We start from the raw sequence: 12,398 nt of genomic DNA, 5'->3' as shown, positions 1-12,398 counted from the left end.
AGTCCCCAAAATCAAGCGTTGCCTCGACCCACACATGTTAGGCCATTCTGTGCCCGTCCCTAAGGACATCCCCTCATCCCACGCCTCAGGTCCTGTACCCCCAGGCCTCCAGATTCAGGCCGGCCGGGTGCCAGCACCTCGCTCACTGAGAAGGGCCGGCGTTGCTTGCGCTGACGCGTGAGAAGTGTTGGCCGCACAGTCCGCCACTACAAGGGAGCTTGCGGCCTCTTCCTGGGCCGTCTGTGGGCTCACTCCCTGGCCGGTTCCGAGGCGCTGGGGCTAGGAAGGGGGATCTGTCGCGCCCGGGCCTCGTCTCGGGTGGATGCCTGCAGAGGTGAGGGAGAGGCGTGGGGATGGAGGACTATTCCGGCGGGCCCCGCGGCACCTTCCTCCCCCACCGCCCGGCGGGCGGGCCTCCTGCAAATTCTCCCCCAAGTTTGCGCGCCGGCCCGTGGGGGCGGGGGGCGGTGCGGAGGGGCGGCATCGCGGCCGGAGGGTGGGGTCTGGCGCGCGGGGCGGGCGCTGCCGCCTGGCCGGCCGCGGCTGGCCGGGGATCAGGGAGCCGATGTGGAATTTCCTGCCCGGCCGGGCGCCCCTCCTGCCGCCCCCCGCCCGGCCGCGCACTCCGCTTCCGGCCGCGCTCGCTGCGGCCGCACCCGCGCCCGCCCCGCGCCTGCCCCGCGCGGCATGGAGGGCGCAGGGCCCCGGGGGGCCGGGCCGGCGCGGCGCCGGTGGGCCGAGGGGCCGCCGCCGCTGCCGCCGCTGCTGCTGCTACTCGGGCTGCTGCCTGGCCCCGCGGCGCCCCAGGAGCTGAACCCGCGCGGCCGCAACGTGTGTCGCCCCCCCGGGTAGGAGCTCGGCCTGGAGAAGGGAGGGGGCCGGGGGTCGCTCGGGACCGGAGTTCTCCGGCGTTGGGGGAGGGGGACGCCAGGGGCCTCTCACGCCAAATGCGCCGCCCCGCGGGCCCCTGAGCCGCCCTCGAGACGTCCGCTCCGCTCCGGGCTGATCTTGGGCATCCGGCCACGACGGTGCCTCCGAGGATTTCCCAGACGAGGAGTTGGCCGAAGGGGGAATGATGTGGGCGCCCGGAGGGGTGGCACATGATGTCCGAGATTTCAGGAAAGGCCCGGACACAGAGCCCCCCGGGCGGGGTGGTGAAGTCCGGCGGTGGGGAGAAGCTGTGGCTGGGCTTTCTAGGGAGCAGGGACGGCATGTGCAAAGGTCCGCGCCACGAGCGTGGCTTGAGCCGGAGGTGGAGGCTTGAGGGGGAGGAGCAGCTGGCGAGAAGTGGTGGCCGGGGTGGTCTTGGGGCAGGCGAAATTTGGAAGCACAGATTTGTGTCTTAGAAAGAGCATACGTGGGTCAGAGGAGGGTGAGGATGGAGGCAGGCACCAGGGAACCGGCGCTCAGTGTGGACCAGGAGCGGGAGTGGAGAGGACGGTGACGGGCGCCCGGGACAAGAGGATGTGGAACCCCCAGCGACTCTTGCTTGGGTAGGGACCCCGGGTGTACTAAGTGGCCGCGCCTAGGTGGGACGCCCCACGGAGGCGGCTGGGGATGCTGGTGTGGGACAGGCAGGGGGCAGCCCGGCCGGAACCTGCGCCTAGCAAAGAGCCGAGGCAGTAGTGGGTGCAGGGGTCGGGGGGCCTGGTCGTCCGGCCAAAGGCCAAGATGAGGTCTAGGGCATCTCGCGCTGAGGCGAGGAGCTGGTGTGTGGGGTGCCTTCGCGCGTGGTGGGGGCGCCGCATGGGCGAGAAGCCGCGAAGGCGATCTTGGGTCTCCGGGCTGGGTCCCATCCGTGCGTCCTGGGCGGCAGGGCCCGTGGAGGCCGCGTCCAGAGCTCAGCAGTCGCCACAGACAAGGGGCTGCGAGGGGCCGCGCGGGGTTTCCGAGCGCCGATCCGGAGGCGCTCAGACCCCTCCCCGCCGTGAGCCCCGCCCCCGGGGCGGGGGCTGGCCTGGCCAGCCATCTGCTTCACATCGACGCCGCGCCGCCTCCCCGGCCTCCCCGGCCCCAGGAATGCAGTGGCGGCTGCGGGCGGGACGCGCCTTGAGAGGGGGAGGGCGCGATCGCCCGGCCCTCGCTACGGCCCCGGCTTCTCCGTGGCTGCTCCGACATTCCCGGGGACCGGCGGGCCGGCGGTGGCCTGCCCCTCTGCAGTCCCTCACCGTCGGATGCCTGATCAGGGAGGGGGCGTCAAGGCTGGGCTGCTGGGATCCTGGCTGGGGACCCTCAGCTCCCACTTCCCTTGTTGAGACAGGTCCCCATGGGCAGCCTGGACCAAAGAGCCCTGGTTCGGCCCCCTCTCTGCCAGCCCCATAGTCTCATTGGGCATGTTTTCGACTCCGTAAAATGGTGCTGGTGATGGCACCCACCTGGCAGGCTGGGGGATGCCTGTGACCATGTGTAAAGATGGTTTAGGGGAGGAAGGCCCCTTGAGACACTGCCTGCTGTCTTTTTCCTTACCCTCCCAGGGCTAGGCAAGGCCTGGCCAGGCTCCCTTCCAGCTGCCAGTGGGGAGCAGGGAGTCAAGAGAACCAAAGGGAGCACTCCACCAATAAGCCTGTGCACCTACTGTGTGCAGGCTTGTCCTTGGGTCAGATACAGCAGCGGAGACTCTTCCCTGTGCCTGGAAGAGGAGACACAGCCAGAGATGCAGGCTGGATGCTGGGGAGGACTACTGAGTTGGAGTTCCTGTTTCCTGTGGGATGATCTGGGGACACCCCGTGGGGCCTGCAGGAGGAGGTGGGAGCCCTGTGGGAGTGGGATTGAGCATCCCTGAGGTGGGAGAGCAAGGAGCCATGGGGGCTAGACAGACCTGTGAGGGGGTCCTGGAGGAGAGACCAGACAAGGAGGGTGGGCAGGCCACAGGGGGCTGTCTGGTGTTCTGAGGATTTGGGGGTTTTCTCTGTGGGATATGGGAGCCCCAGGGCTCTTTGCACAGAGGAAGTGTCAGGCCTCACTGCCAGGTGACTGTGCACTAGGGCTGATGGGCGGACGCCATTGGAAGTCATAGAGAAACTGCAGAGAGTTATCTATGGTGGCTCACACAGGCAAGGGAGGGGAAGCATTCAATTCTAGACGTCGTTTTGAAGGCAGAGTCAGCTGCTTCCTGGTGGATCTGGTGTGGACTCTGCGTGTGTGAGAGAGAGAGAGGAGTCAAGGATGCTGCCTGGGGGTTGGCTTACTAGATACAAGGATGGGGACTACCTGAGATGTGGACTCCGGGGGATGGGGTGTCAGGAATTCAGTTTGGACAGGTTGCCTATGAGACACCGGCAAGGCCTCCCTCTGGCCTGGCAAGAGGCCCCCAGGCAGTGTGGAGTCCAGATGAGCCAGGCGAGATTCCAGAGGAACTAGCGAGGAGAGGGGAGAGTAGTGGTCTGGGCTCAGGCTCTTCAGGCAGACACCAAAGAAGAGGTGGGTAGGAGACCCAGGCAAGAGTGCGGTCCTGGTCCTGGTCCTGGTCCTGGTGGCGCATACTGCTGACAGGTGCCTGAGATGAGGATGGGCCCTGGGGGTCCCACCAGGGTGGCTGGAACAGGGTTTGCGAGGGACGGATGGCACTAGCCTGGGAGCAGGCTGTATTCTCAGCTTAGCTGTCTGTGCGGCTTGGGCAGGGCAGAGAGGTTTAAGATGGGAAAAATTGTGGCTGGTTGGTTTGTGGGTAACAGTGATCTATAGTGGGTGCTCCAAGGGGCCCAGCTCCCCAACATCTTGCCAACTCACAGAACTGTCCCCTGCATCAAGCCCTCTTCCTGCACCTCACCTTTGTAGGATCTCGAGAGGACTCCCACCAGGGCTCATTACCAAGAGGGAAAAGCCCTTATTACAGGCTTGTTGTTTCTGGTGAACCCTGAGGAGGGGAGGTGTGGGACAAGGGGTGGTGAGCCCTGCTGGAGTGAGCCCTGGGTGCTTGCCATGATGGGGGTGACAAAGGGGACACAGAGGCTTCTGGGAGCCTGTTCCCAGAACTTCCTGGTTCAGCAGGGGCTGGAAAAGAGACAGTGACTTACACAAGTACAGCCTGCATCACCACTCTCTCAATCCTTCCACCAACCCGCAGGCCCCATTCTGCAGTGAGGAGCCTGAGGCTCAGTGAGGTTAGGCCTTGTGCCTGAGGTAACACAGCATGGGCAGACTCAGGAATCACACCCAGCAAATATGGCCCTACAGCCAGTGCTCTTCATCACAGCGCCAGGGTAGAAGGTGGTCTGGGGCGATCCAGGGCCATCTGGGAAGGCTGCCTGCAGGAGGAGACCCCAGTACAGAACTAGTGGATGGGACTGCAGAGGGACGGGCGGAACTGTTCCAGCAGGATCTCCCTGCAGATGGACACCTGGAGGCCATGGGGTCAGGGCTCGGTGGGTGGAGATAGTGGGGGCGGAGTCTCTGGTTTCCATTTTTATTTGTGAAAAATATGCTGGGCCCTTCACTCCCTTTTCCTGTTCCACAGGTCCCACTTCTGGCCTGAGGGAGAACCAGTCCTTTAGGGGTGGGCTTTCTTGGAGGACTGGTGCCTCATCCACGGTGTGGCCATTATCCTGAGCTGGGGAACGGTTGGGGGCCGTCCTCTACAGTTTGAGTAGGAGACCTTCATCCCACCTTGACAATGGGGTAGTGTGGGGCCTGCTACAACCTTTCCCTTCCCACCCCCATCTGCACCTCACCAGGCTCCTCAGGTCCCTTCCCTGCCTTCTCCCACATCTTGGTTCTAGATTCAGATCCTTCTGAAGAAGCAAACTTCTTTTCTCTAAAGTGTGATTGGCTGCTATGTGCCTTTAGGATCTGGTGAAGTCCTTTTGGGTCTGGTGGAACCCTATGAACCTGGAACCTCAGTGGCTCTTCCTTTTCAGGCTTCTCTGCCCCCAGATATGGGGACAGCCCAGCTCAGCCCCTGTGGCCTCTGTCCAGCAGTCACCTCTTCACTTGGGCAGTGGCCTCCCAAACCCAAAATCGGGGAGACTGCCAACCCAAAGTGTGACAGTTATAAATTATTTACCTTCTACTGAGGCACTATCATGTACTTTGTAAAGCCAAATGTAGTTAAACAAGATAAACACAAGTGTAAACAGATGCTCTTAAAATTGCCTTCTTCCAAGTCTTGCCCCCCCGCCCCATGTGTGCCACTCCTCCCTCCAGAGCCCCACTTGGTGTGGAGTTGACACCTCACACTCATGGTGTGTACACCCACCTCAGAGCTCCTCACCTGCCCATCCACCATGGCGCTTAGCCCCAACTGGGCCTCAGGACATCCTTCTGTCCCTCCAGCCCAGCCAGTCCTGGCACATCCCAATCCCTGACACCCATCTGGCCAGGCTCCCACCCTCAGGGATGTCCCCACCCAGCCCAATGGCCAGCCTCTGTGCTGCTTCTCCTCCTGGGACACTTGGAACCTCCTTTCTCAGGTCTAGTGGCTGGAGAAGGAGGCTCTTGTGGGTGGGGTTTGGGAAGCCCTTGGAGGTCAGGGCTGTTTGTGGTGTGCCCTCCCCTGCCTCCCCTGCAGAGTCTCCTGTACCTACAACAGTGCCCGGCACAAGGCAGGGCCTAGGTAGGTCACCACTTCCCTACAAGTCTGCTACAGCAGAGGCAGAGAGGTAGGCGGGGATGGGAGAGGGAGGGCCACCCAGGCTCAGGTGCCCTCCCTCTGCTCGCAGCTCCCTGGTGCCTGCGTGCTGCACCGGTTGGAGGCAGCAGGGGGACGAGTGCGGAATAGGTGAGTGGGGCCTCCCGGGGGCCTGGGCAGAGGTGCGGGGAGGGTGGAGAGGGGTTAGGGGCCCGCACGCGCGGCAGCTTAGGCCCCTCTCGTTCCCAGCGGTGTGCGAGGGCAACTCCACGTGCTCGGAGAACGAGGTGTGCGTTCGGCCCGGCGAGTGCCGCTGCCGCCACGGCTACTTCGGTGCCAATTGCGACACCAGTAAGCGTGGGGCGGGGTGGAGTGGGTGCTGAGCAACAGGGCAGGATCCCAGAAGGATGGGGCGGGGCCTGAGCTGGGAGGCTGGGTCCGGGGAATGGGGCGGGGCCTGATCTGGGGACTGGACCCGGCTAGAAGGACCCATAGGTCTGGGGTTGGGACACTCCGGCAGGTTGCGGCTTGGCTGGGGTTGCCCCCGCGAGTGCCCGGGCCTTCTGACCCCTTCACTCGCCCCTGCAGAGTGCCCGCGCCAGTTCTGGGGTCCCGACTGCAAGGAGCTGTGCAGCTGCCACCCGCATGGGCAGTGCGAGGACGTGACCGGCCAGTGCACGTGTCACGCGCGGCGCTGGGGCGCGCGCTGCGAGCACGCGTGCCAGTGTCAACACGGCTCGTGCCACCCGCGGAGCGGCGCGTGCCGCTGCGAGCCGGGCTGGTGGGGCGCTCAGTGCGCCAGCGCCTGCTACTGCAGCGCCACGTCGCGCTGCGATCCACAGACGGGCGCGTGCCTGTGCCACACAGGCTGGTGGGGACGCAGCTGCAACAACCAGTGCGCCTGCAACACGTCGCCCTGCGAGCAGCAGAGCGGCCGCTGCCAGTGCCGCGAGCGCACGTTCGGCGCGCGCTGCGAGCGCTTCTGCCAGTGCTTCCGCGGCCGCTGCCACCCGGTGGACGGCACGTGCGCCTGCGAGCCCGGCTACCGCGGCAAGTACTGCCGCGAGCCGTGCCCCGCCGGCTTCTACGGCCTGGGCTGCCGACGCCGGTGAGTGCGGGCCCGAGGCCCGGGAAAGGGAGGGGAAAGGGCGGCCCGCCGGGCCCTGCCGAGCCCATCGCCTCCCACTCCTCCCCAAGGTGTGGCCAGTGCAAGGGCCAGCAGCCATGCACGGTAGCCGAAGGTCGCTGCTTGACGTGCGAGCCAGGCTGGAACGGCACGAAGTGCGACCAGCCGTGCGCCATGGGCTTCTACGGCGAGGGCTGCGGCCATCGCTGTCCGCCGTGCCGTGACGGGCATGCCTGCAACCATGTCACTGGCAAGTGCACGCGCTGCAACGCGGGCTGGATCGGCGACCGGTGAGCAGCCAGCGCCCGCATCGGGCCCCAGAAACGTAGCCCCCCAGCTCTTCCTCCCCCTGAAGGCCCTTCGCGGAGGACGCTGGGGACTTTGGGTCCATTTGCCCCGGTCCCCGCTGACGGCCCCTCCCCGCCTTCCGAGGTGCGAGACCAAGTGCAGCAATGGCACGTACGGCGAGGACTGCGCCTTTGTGTGCGCCGACTGCGGCAGTGGCCACTGCGACTTCCAGTCCGGGCGCTGCCTATGTAGCCCTGGCGTCCACGGCCCCCAGTGAGTGTCCAGGAACCCGGGAGGGGCTGGGGGACGCATGCCCAACACAGGAGGCTTCAGCCAGACCCCAGGGGCTGCTATGCTGTCCCAAGAGGTGAGGCCCAAGGATGGCCTCTCTGCCCTGGTCGGAGCCTGTGGTCAGTGGGCTCCTGAGGACCTGCAGGGCCGAGGTGACCCCGAGCTGGCTTGCAGAGAGCAGGGACCTCCGCTTACAGCCAGGGGTCTGGTCTGCCAGACCCTCTTCCCGTCCACAGAGGAGCCAGCCCTAGGAATGGGCGTTGCACCGGCTAACCACAGCTCCGCCCCCGAGACCTCTCCTGCTGGTTGTGCACACAGCCATTCCTGTTCAAAACTGACCACCCACTCTGTGCCGGGAGGTGGGGTGGAATTTAAGTCCTTGGAGAATGGAGCTGGGGAACCTGGCTCCGTTCCGGGGCAGGGCGGGGGGCATCACTAGAAGGCCGTTGCGGGCGGTCCTGACCCCGCGTCCCCGCAGCTGTAACTTGACGTGTCCGCCTGGGCTCCACGGCGTAGACTGCGCCCAGGCCTGCAGCTGCCACGAAGACTCGTGCGACCCAGTCACCGGTGCCTGCCGCCTGGGTGAGAGGCGTCCCGAAGGGGAGGTGCGGAGGGGAGACTCAGTGCCGGTGCTGACCCAGGCCTTCCCGCAGAGACCAACCAGCGCAAGGGCGTGATGGGCGCGGGCGCGCTGCTCGCCCTGCTCCTCGGCCTGCTGCTCTCGCTACTCGGCTGCTGCTGTGCGTGCCGAGGCAAGGACCCCGCGCGCCGGTGAGGCCCCGCCCCGCCTGGTCAAGACCCGCCCCACGCTCCCTGGCTCAGGCCCCAGCCTCTCTGGCGATGCCCCGCCCTTCCCGGCCCCAGGCCCCGCCCCCCTCTGTTTCTGCGCCCGCGGAGATCGACCTGCCCTCTCCAGGCCCGGCCCCGCCCCTAACCCAGGCATCGCCCCCTCAGGGAGCTCTCGCTGGGGAGGAAGAAGGCGCCGCAAAGGCTGTGCGGGCGCTTCAGCCGCATCAGCATGAAGCTGCCCCGGATCCCACTCCGCAGGCAGAAGCTGCCCAAGGTTGTAGGTAAGGACGCCGGCGCAGGGTCTTTGGGGAGACACCTCCCGACGCAGGAGCCTGCTGGGAAATGGGTGGGCGTGGGGAGGTGAGACCAGTGGGAACGGAAGAGGGGGGATTCTGGTGCGGGTCAGCCGGGAGCGGAAGGCGGAACCCTTAGGTGTGCGGGAGGCGTAGACCCTGTTTCTGTGAGAGGGGGAGATGTGTGAACATCCAGCCCTGGCCCTCCCCAACCCAAGTCTGCACAAGAACGCTGCGCATCCCAGTGCTTAGCTGTAGGGGAACGTGCGCGCATGGAAGCGCCCTCCTGCCAGGATCCCTGGGCCCTTCCTGGGAGGCGGGCGATCTGGTCCCTCTTCCCCTCCAAAGGGCCGACACAGAAGGGGTGGCCTTGCCCTCCCTTTTCCACTGGATTCAGAAACGGGGGCCGGGGATGGGGAAGGGAGGGACAGCAGAGAAAAAGCTTTGGCCCACCAAGCAATGTGGGATTTCTGGACCTAGGTGTGGGGGCTGGATCCCACATCCCATCTGTGAAGTGAGGACAGGCTGGCCAGCCTCTAGGGTCCAGTTGTGGGTTCTGCATCCCTGGGGGCCAGGCCTTGTGGGTACAGCCTGCTGAGATGGGCCTGAGCCAAAAGGCAGCCTTGACACAGCACATATGGACTCAGAGTGCTTCCAGGCTCCTTGGGTGCCACAAGGCAGGGTCCGAAAGCACTGCTTAGAGGCCCCAGGGCCTGGCCACAGCCAGGTGTCCTCTCCAGCCCTGACTGCCACCTTTCTGACCCTTCCATGCAACACTTCAGCCCAACTCTTTCCAGCACCCTGGCTGCCCCCTTGCTTTGCACCTTTGCGCTGCTGTGGCTGCTCTCTACCTGGTTCACCGCTACCAGTCCTGGCCTAGTGTCACTCTGCCTGTTGCCTGGCACTGGCAGTCTGAGGGCAGGGCTGGTCACAGTCACTCCATCAACATCACGGCAGAAGGGCTGGTGAGGGCCTGTTTCTGAGGGCACAGGCTGGGCAGGCCCGGTCCCTGGCATCCCTGCCTCACTACTCCTCCAGTGGCCCATCACGACCTGGATAACACACTCAACTGCAGCTTCGTGGAGCCGCCCTCCGGTCTGGAGCAGCCCTCGCCTTCATGGTCCTCCAGGGCCTCCTTCTCCTCCTTTGACACCACTGATGAAGGCCCCGTGTACTGCGTACCCCACGAGGGTGAGTATGGCTATGCCTGAGTCTTATCTCCAGCCCAAAGGTCAGGAGACAGCAAAACATTTCGACGAAAGCTCTTTGCTCCTGGAGGGCAGGCAGCGGAGGGGCTTGGCGATGCTGTTAACGGGGAGTGGAGAGAGCAGAGGCTATGGAGCTGGGTGGGCTCTGGGGAGATGGCTGAGCTGTCCTGGCTCAGACAGCCCAGGTTCACTTCGGGTGGAGACCAGGGAGAGCGAAGACTCTGAGGCAGGGTGGAAGGGTAGCAGAGGAGATAGGAGGAGTCCACAGGACAAGGGGGTGTGCCTTCACCTGCAGCCTGAGACCCACAGACAGCAGAAGGGAGCCTGACTGGCTGGGATTCCGGCTCCTCCGGACCATCCCCCCTGTGTGACCTTGGGCAGGTGACTAACTTCTAAGCCTCACCCCTTAAAGTAGGATAACGGAATCTCCTTGGGGATGGAAGGCTGAAGGATTAAATTTGATGGTTATTTCTGAGGCTGAGGGTGTGGCTGGGTAGGGGTTGGCGAAGTGCCAGGACCCTGCCCTTCTCTCACGTCCTCGCCACGGTCCCACACCCAGGAGCTCTGAAGGTTTGTGGTAGGCGCTGTGAATGCCTAGGCCGACAGGGCGCGTTGCGAAGCGGGGGTGGTGGCGCGACGAGGGAAGACGTGGGGTTTACGCCCCGAGGCTGGGGGGGCCGAAGTTCTTGCAGATCTTTCCGGAGGCAGTGACCGCCTGGCTCTTCCCTTGGCAGAGGCGGCAGCCGAGAGCCGGGACGCAGAGGCCCCGGCCGCCCCACCTGAGGCGACGGCGTCATCCCCAGAGCCCCTGACCACACCGGTGTCTGCAGAGGAGGCGGCGCCCCTCCCCGCGTCTTCGGACAGCGAGCGTTCGGCCTCAAGTGTGGAGGGGCCCGGCGGGGCGCTGTACGCGCGCGTGGCCCCGCGCGAGGCCCGGCCGGCCCGGGCTCGGGGTGAGGCTGGGGGCCTGTCGCTGTCGCCCTCGCCAGAGCGCAGGAAGCCGCCGCCGCCCGACCCCGCCACCAAGCCCAAGGTGTCCTGGATACACGGCAAACACGGCGGTGCCGCCGCCACTGCTCGTGCGCCCTCGCCACCGGCCCCAACACCCGACGCCGCGCCCAGTCCCAGCAAGAGGAAAAGGACGCCCAGCGACACGTCGGCGCGGCCGGACGAGCGCGGCAGTCCCCGAGCCCGCGACCCTGCCCCGCGGCCTCCAGGGCTGGCTGAAGAGGCGCCTGTCCCCGCCGCGCCCTCGCCGCCCCGGGCCCGGGCTCGAGGTCGCGGCCCTGGCTTCCCAGAGCCCGCAGACGCCGGCGGACCCCCGCGCAGCGCGCCCGAGGCCGCCTCCATGCTGGCCGCCGAGCTGCGCGGCAAGACTCGCAGCCTAGGCCGCGCCGAGGGGACCCCGGGTGCGCAGGGCCCACGGGAGAAGCCGGCGCCGCCGCAGAAGGCGAAGCGCTCGGTGCTGCCTGCCTCCCCGGCCCGCGCGCCCCCCATGCCCGAGGCACCAGGGCTGGAGAAGGCAGCCGCTGGCGCACCCGCACCCGAGACCCCTCGGAAGAAAACGCCCATTCAGAAGCCACCGCGAAAGAAAAGCCGGGAAGCGGCAGGCGAGCTGGCGAGGGTGGGCGCGCCCACTCTCTAGCAACGCGTCGCCCGGCCGTACCCGCAGCTTCTCCCCGGCTTCGCAGCGCTGCTTCCACCCCGCGTCTGCGCCCGCGGCTCCCGCCGTGGGCCTGGCCGGGTCAGCCTCCCATTGGCCTGCTGGAGCCGCGCGGCGGGAGGCTGCGTTCCATTGGCTCAGGCGCCAATAGCGGCTCAGTGGCTGGCGGGAAGGCCTATCCGATTGGCCGAGGCCTGACTTAGCAGGCGACTCCTCATTGGCCGAGTTGCGGAGTGCTCTGACCCGCCGGTGTCTCGCTGGCCAAGGTCAGGAGGGTTCGGCCTAGAGACCGCTTCTTATTGATCGGAAGTGCACAGCTGGGCTACCTTCTCATTGGCTGGGGCCAGAAGCCGTTCCTCTCCGGCTGCCTTTCATTGGCCAAGGCCTGGCGCCTTTGGCTGGAGGTGGCTTTCCTTGGCAGTAGCTGCAAGCTACTTCCACTGGCTTGGCCCCAGGGCATTTGGTTGACCGGAACCTGGGGAGGAGAGCTGGTCTCTGCTCCTCTTGGGCCTCCGCGCTCCCAAGCTCAACCTGTCCACCCTTCCCTACCCTGGTACCCCAGCCTGGCTTCCCCAGCCCTGGTCTCTCCGCTGTCAAGCTGGTTTTGATGGCCTCCCCACACCCACCGTGGGCATCCCAGGGGCGACTCCAATGGCCAAGGGGACGTGTATTTATCGGCCCACGGCAGGGCTTCCCTACCCCACCCGGGTGTCCCCGGATGGGATCCTCCCGGCAGAGGCTTGGCCAAAGCTTTCTTAATAAAAGTGCCTTTTCCTTCTGTGTGCTGATTGCTTCCTGGCTGCAGGGGAGAGGGTCATGGAGGGGAGGCCTCAGCAAGGATGTCACCAGAAGAAATTGCGCATGACTGTCCTGATCTGCACCTCCATCCCAAGACTCCTCAGCCTAAATGAGGCTTTAAGGCCCCAAGTGTAGGTCTCCCAGGACCACATGGAGAATGGGCCCTGTCCATTGTTCATTCTTGTATCAGGTTTATTGAGTGCCTGCTGTGATTGGCCCAGTCCTGGACTGGCTCCTGGGACACTGATCCTTGGTGGATGAGGCTGGACTTTGGGCTTGCCTCAGAGCGGTGCCTGCCTCCGGGAGTGGCCACTTCTATTTAACTGGGGGCGGAGAGCTGCTTGCTGTGGCTGGCGGGGGCGCTGGAGGCTGGGGG

The 12,398-nt window shown here is 65.5% G+C and overlaps 1 protein-coding gene across 1 annotated transcript; it reads left to right on the top strand.

Annotated features, from left to right (window-relative positions):
• Window positions 1–687: 687 nt before the first annotated feature.
• Window positions 688–12,002, top strand: SCARF2 (scavenger receptor class F member 2). The gene is made up of 11 exons (XM_064272389.1): window positions 688–848; window positions 5,658–5,716; window positions 5,816–5,917; window positions 6,155–6,674; window positions 6,764–6,982; window positions 7,125–7,253; window positions 7,750–7,853; window positions 7,925–8,042; window positions 8,226–8,341; window positions 9,392–9,544; window positions 10,296–12,002. The coding sequence occupies exons 1-11, from the start codon at window positions 688–690 to the stop codon at window positions 11,204–11,206; spliced, it is 2,592 nt and encodes an 863-aa protein (XP_064128459.1). The 3' UTR covers window positions 11,207–12,002.
• Window positions 12,003–12,398: the final 396 nt, after the last annotated feature.

The sequence above is a fragment of the Loxodonta africana genome, chromosome 19 (genome assembly GCF_030014295.1).
Source record: "Loxodonta africana isolate mLoxAfr1 chromosome 19, mLoxAfr1.hap2, whole genome shotgun sequence".
NCBI classification, from domain to species: domain Eukaryota; kingdom Metazoa; phylum Chordata; class Mammalia; order Proboscidea; family Elephantidae; genus Loxodonta; species Loxodonta africana.
The sequence above is the reverse complement of the archived record's forward strand: the minus strand, read 5'-3'. Positions and strand labels throughout refer to the sequence as shown.